Here is a 6,401-nt window from a genome sequence, read left to right on the forward strand (position 1 = left end):
TGGGCAACGTGCTCCTGTAAAGCATGTAACCGTATAATAAACGTATTCTATTCTTTCAGAGCTCTTGCGGGCCACATTAAAAGAAGTCTCTGAGTTTGACCCCCCTGACATAATGTATTAAACTGACTCAGAATAAGGGTCTGATCAGAACTTTGTTTGTCTCTTCTGTTGAACCCTCAGAGTGCGGCGGGAAGAACTTCCACTTCGTGCACGCCTCGGCGGATGTTGAGAGCGTGGTGAAGGGGACGATCCGCTCAGCGTTCGAGTACGGAGGGCAGAAGTGCTCGGCCTGCTCCAGGATGTACGTCCCCGACAGCATATGGCCTCAGATCAGAGACCAGCTGCTGGACATCATCCGGCAGCTCAAAGTGGGAGACGTGAGTCTGCTAAAGTCATGCTTAAAGGGGACCTATCATGCAAAATGCACTTGTGTACGTCTTTTCTACATGAATATGTGTCCCCGGTGTTCCAGGGAACTCACCAAGTGTCAGAAAACACAACCCTCTCTATTTTCCTCCATACCCAAATCTCTAAAAAAGGGGCTGCAACGGATCTGATAAAAACTGATCCAGATTTGAACACCGTCCTGACGTCAGGACGGAGACGCTGTAGTACATATGCCAGGCCTGTAGATGGTGCTGTTCTCACTGAACACTTCTATGACTTCTATAACACTAACAATGATTCTCTGGTTCTGCCCTCAGCCGGTTGAAGACTTCAGCACCTTCTTCTCAGCTGTGATCGACGACAAGGTGAAGCTTCCTTCAGTGGCTTTTCAAAATAAAGTCCTCTTATTTGTGTTTATTATTATTAATCTTTTATTATCTGCTGTATTTCTGTAGTCGTTTGCTCGGATAAAGAAGTGGCTGGATCACGCCAAGTCCTCCCCCAATCTGAAGGTCATCGCTGGGGGAAACTATGACGACAGCAAGGGGTACTTCGTGGAGCCGACCATCATCCAGACCTCCGACCCGAAGGACGCCATCATGAGCGAGGTCACTTCCTGTCTATAATCACACTCGCACGCCACTTCCTGTATATAATCACACTGGCACGCCACTTCCTGTCTATAATCACACTGGCACGCCACTTCCTGTCTATAATCACACTGGCACGCCACTTCCTGTCCATATTCACACTTCCAGGCCACTTCCTGTCCATATTTCCTGTCCATATTTACACTAGCACGCCACTTTTTAAACAATTTTATTTTGCAGTCAGTTCTTGTCGCTTTTATTTTGAAAGGAGTTCACAGCTGCTTTTATTTTGAAGTCAGTTCTTGTCGCTTTTATTTTTAAATGACTTCTTGATGCTTTTTATTTTGAAGTGAGTCCTTGGCCACTTTATTTTGAAGTCAGCTCTTTTTGGCTTTTATTTTGAAGTCAGTTATTTTTGGCTTTTATTTTGAAGTCAGTTCCTGATGCTTTTATTTTAAATGAGTTCACGGGCGCTTTTATTTTTAAATGAATTCACGGGGCGCTTTTTTTTAATGTCAGTTCTTGATGCTTTTATTTTAAATGAGTTCACGGGCGCTTTTATTTTTAAATGAATTCACGGGGCGCTTTTTTTTAATGTCAGTTCTTGATGCTTTTATTTTGAAATGACTTCTTGGTGCTTTTTATTTTGAAGTCGGCTCTTTTTGGCTTTTATTTTGAAGTCTGTTCTTCTTTTTATTTGACTCTGAAGTGAGTCCTTGGCCACTTTGACTTTGAAATGAGTTCAAGGCTGCTTTTATTGTGAAGGCAGTCCTCAGGGATATATATATGGCCAGGGGTGCACATAACTGGTACGCAGGTACGCATGCGCGGCAACAATCTGAAATGCGTAACGTCACTTGTGTCACAACGCGCCTTTGCGTACCTGATAGGTCATCAAAACAAAACACATATTTCGCCTACACGTGTTTCTTGTCAACACTCAGTGGAGTAAATTATTAGACATGTCCAAAAAAAACAAAGACATTAAGCAGCCACTTTGCCGTTTCGCTCCCTGCTAAAATCTTCAGACTTTCTATGACTGATTGAACTGGGTGCTGGCTGTGCCGCGCAGGACATAACCGACGGACCTGTGAAGCTTCACAGGAGGCAGAGGCTTAGATCACTGGACGACAGAGTTGGTCGCCGTGTGCACAGACGGGGCTGCTGTTAACGTCGGTGTGTACAACAGAATTGTACCAAAACGACGTCAACTGGCTGCGGTGGGAGACTCCCCTGTGCACATTCTGTGCCCCGCGCACACACTGGAGAACTGCGCAAAATCAGCTGATCACAACGTTCACGCTCTGTGGTCAAGCTGCTGCAGTTTTATTTACAACAAAGTGGAGTAAAACACACAGCTGCCTGCAAACTTACTCAGGCTGTTAATGGAAGAGTTTGAAATCAGACAGAGGTGGAAGAAGTGTTACTCAAGTAAAATTAGAAAAGTATTATCATCAAAATCTAGTTAAAGTAGCGACAGTAAAAGTAGTCATTTTGCAGATTGGTCCATTTCATAATAATATATATGATATGTTTTATAATGATTGATCATGAAAGTGTTCTCAAAGCTGGTAAAGGTGCAGCTAGTTTGAATGACTTTGTATACTGCAGGGTAGCTTGTGGATTTACTCCAGGTGGAACTAAAGTCTGATTTAACACTTGATTATATGTTCACATCATTCATCCACATCTGTAAAGTAACTAAAGGTATTAAATACATGTAGTGGAAGAAAAGTACATGATGTACCTCTGAACTGTAGTGGAGTAGAAGTACAAAGTAGCATAAAATAGAAATACTCAAGTAAACTACAAGTATCTTAAATTGTACCTAAGTACAGTACTTGAATAAATGTACTTTGTTACTTCCCTCCTCTGAAATCAGATATGACTTCAAGTCATGTGATCATTTCTTAGTATTTGATCCTTCAACTTGGCCTCAGGAAATGCAAGGACTTCACAGTTTTGGCAACAAGTTTTGGAGAAAGCAAATTGGAGGCTTACAAAGAGACAGGGAGGTGCATCTTCATCATCTTCATCATCTAGCATGCAAGAAGTGTAAATAGAGGACAGTGAAGGAGACACTGAGGAGGACAGTGAGGAAGACTGCACTTATTAACACCACGCTTCATGTGGGGTGAGTACCAAACGCTGTCTCCTGGTACTCATCTGAGTAACTCACTCAAAAAGTTATGTGCACACCTGTATATGGCCCTCTGCTTCAGGAGAACAGTTGCTGGATGTTCTTGTGTTTTGTGTTTCAGGAGGTCTTCGGTCCGGTTCTCTCGGTGTACGTTTACCCCGAGAAGGATTACAGAGAGGTTCTTCAGCTGATCGACAGCACGTCTCCCTTCGCTCTGACGGGCGCCGTGTTCGCTCAGGACAAGTGAGCGTCTCCAGATATTTACCTGTTTCTGTCTCTAACAAGTGCTCCGGACTCTGAGGAAAATATTCCTAGTGGCCAAACGGCAGTACTGTATCAAAATTAAATACGGTTTATTGCGGTTAAAAACAAACGGATGAATGTTTATGGAGGCACTTAACAGAGCTCAGGCGTTTAACAGTCTTATGTAGGGCTGTGCAATTAATCGTATATTAATCTCGATTACGATTTTGGCTTGCAACGAAAACAATGTAATCGAAATAAAACAATTATTATTTTTATTTAAAATAAAAAAAATTGTAATTATTATTTTTTTTAATTATTTTTTTTATTGGTTTTTCAGTTGAATTATACTTAAAGTTCAGGGTAATCAACTGTTCAAAACATTTTTTTCAATAAATGGATGTTTTCAAAGTAAATGGATAATCGTTTGTAATAATCGTGATATCAATTATTGACCAAAATAATCGTGATTATGATTTTTGCCATAATCGCACAGCCCTAGTCTTATGGCTTGTGGGATAACACTGGTCTGGTGGTTTTAATCCGATGTTCTGTGACTGGATGCAGTACCAGTAGTGACCTGAGGGGGTTTCATTGTGCTCATCATCATGTGTTCTCTCCAAGCCCCAAAGAAGTTCTCCGGACTCTGAGGAAAATATTCCTAGTGGCCAAACGGCGGTACTGCAACTTCCGTATCGGTCCATGACGTCCCCCGGCCCAGAAAGACTTTTTCCCATTGACTAACATGGGGAAAGAGACGTCTGTAAATCAGTGGATACTTTTTTTAACTAAATAAACTACCCAGTACGAACAGCAGCTCTCATAGAAAAGAACAAGCCCCGCCTCCAACGCTGTATCCAGATCTTATTAAACATCCATGGTCTGTTGTTTTCCAAACCAGTTTAGATGTAACCAACCCGTGTGTGTGTGTGTGTGTGTGTGTGTGTGTGTGTGTGTGTGTGTGTAGGCAGGTGATCGAGGAGGCCTCTGCAGTGTTGAGGAACGCTGCAGGAAACTACTACGTGAACGATAAGTCGACCGGATCTGTTGTCGCTCAGCAACCGTTCGGAGGAGCGCGGGCTTCAGGTAATAACGTTTAATTATAGTTCATTATATTATACCAGGAGAGAATACATTTAGATAAATAAAGTGTCACGAAGGAGCTTTAGATATATATACAGATCGAGCAATAGATATATGGATAGTGATATAAATAGATACATATATAGATATACACATAGATATCTACAGATGCAAATACACCTGTAGATAAACAGATATATGGATATACAGATAATATAAGAATTACTTTATTGATCCCAATTTGGGAAATGTTTGCGTTGCAGCAGCATAAACAGACATGGCATTGTACAATAGAGAAATTAAAAGACAAGAAATCTCAAATAGAAATAGAAGAGCATCAAAAAAAGTAGAAAATATACATGTTGAAATACAAATGTACAGTAAACATGTAGAGCAGGATATTATATAAACATTAGGTGTGTGAGGAATGGAATATTAAATATTACAATGAATATAATAATAATAATAATAATAATAATACATTTAATTTTTATGGCGCTTTTCCTAGTGCTCAAAGACGCTAAACAATATAAATGTAAAATGTACAGTTTGATTTTAAGATGTATAGATGTATAACCCTAATGATCCCCCTCAGGTACGAATGATAAGCCGGGGGGGCCGCACTACGTCCTGCGCTGGACGTCTCCTCAGGTGGTGAAGCAGACTTACGCCCCCCTCACAGAGTGGAAGTACCCCTACATGGACTGACCAATCACAGCCCAGCATCTGACCAGCTGACCAATCACAGCCCAGTATCTGACCAGCTGACCAATCACAACCCTGGATTAGACCAGTCGACTAATCACAGCCCTGCATCAGATCAGCTGACCTATCATAACCTAGCATCAGACCCACCGGCCAATCACAGCCCTGCATCAGATCAGCTGACCCTCTGAACACACGGGGGAAATGGAACGCTCCCTTTATCTCTTCCTCTGCAGTCTGATGCCCAACTTATGTTTAAAATATAATTAGAGCTCAATTAAGTCGAATAAAAGCAATAAAATAACATTTGAGTGTTTTTAAATTAAAAATGCACTGATTCCAGCTCCTGGATGTTTCCTCCTCTGATGATTAACTGGATATTGTTGTGTCTGGACAATGAAAATCATCATTAACACTGAAATGAGAATAATATTTTAGGTCAACACTGGAACATGACGAGTTCCTATATGTTACGTCTCTAAACGCAAAGACACTGTCGTCTATGTGCATTTTCTAATAATTCAATAACTTTTATAGATCGTGTCGCAGTGAAATGTGTCCCCAGTTTCACTTCAATAGAAAATAAATGTGTCTCATGTTGACACGTCATTATTTTTTCAAGGAGGGCTTTTTTTTTCTTCCGTCCTCAAACGAAAAGCAGCTGATTCACTTTATCTTCAGAACGTGCCTCTGTAAATTCAGATAGTTAATTTTGACAATAAATATTAAATTATGAACGTCTGTGTGTCCTTCTTTCTGTGCTTCCTCTATTGTCCTGTGTGGCTGCAGATTTTAAACACTGATCTAAAATAACTTCAACATAATCACAAAAAATCAAATTTCTCATGAGTCAAAACCATTGTTGAGTTTCAAAGATCACTTCCATTTAATTTTAGGTAATCAAATACTTTACAATTAAGACTGATTATGATTGTTGGGTCATGAAGAGCACTCTTTTTTCCTGCAGGTGAACAATCAGACTGAATGAACACAACACAAACACAATATGATATTCTTTCATGATTACTGGTGATATTATGCACACAGCCGCCATCTAGGTTTTTGGTCTTGGCCATCTTGGTTTTTGGTATTGGCCATCTTGGTTTTTGGTATTGGCCATCTTGGTTTTTGGTATTGGCCATCTTGGTTTTTGGTATTGGCCATCTTGGTTTTTGGTATTGGCCATCTTGGTTTTTGGGATTGGCCATCTTGGTTGTTGGTATTGTTCATCTTGGGTTGCGGTCGAATAGTCC

The 6,401-nt window shown here is 40.7% G+C and overlaps 1 protein-coding gene across 1 annotated transcript in view; it reads left to right on the top strand.

Annotated features, from left to right (window-relative positions):
• aldh4a1 (aldehyde dehydrogenase 4 family, member A1) overlaps positions 1-5,885 on the top strand; it is a 19,005-nt gene extending 13,120 nt beyond the window's left edge. Inside the window, exons 10-15 of the mRNA XM_034130580.1 lie at positions 181-377; positions 705-752; positions 843-995; positions 3,239-3,360; positions 4,328-4,446; positions 5,039-5,885. Of these exons, the coding sequence (XP_033986471.1) occupies positions 181-377; positions 705-752; positions 843-995; positions 3,239-3,360; positions 4,328-4,446; positions 5,039-5,151 (752 nt within the window). The 3' untranslated portion in view covers positions 5,152-5,885. The remainder of the gene's footprint in view (positions 1-180; positions 378-704; positions 753-842; positions 996-3,238; positions 3,361-4,327; positions 4,447-5,038) is intronic.
• The last annotated feature ends 516 nt before the right edge of the window (positions 5,886-6,401 follow it).

Source organism: Trematomus bernacchii, unplaced genomic scaffold (assembly GCF_902827165.1).
Source record: "Trematomus bernacchii unplaced genomic scaffold, fTreBer1.1, whole genome shotgun sequence".
Taxonomy (NCBI): domain Eukaryota; kingdom Metazoa; phylum Chordata; class Actinopteri; order Perciformes; family Nototheniidae; genus Trematomus; species Trematomus bernacchii.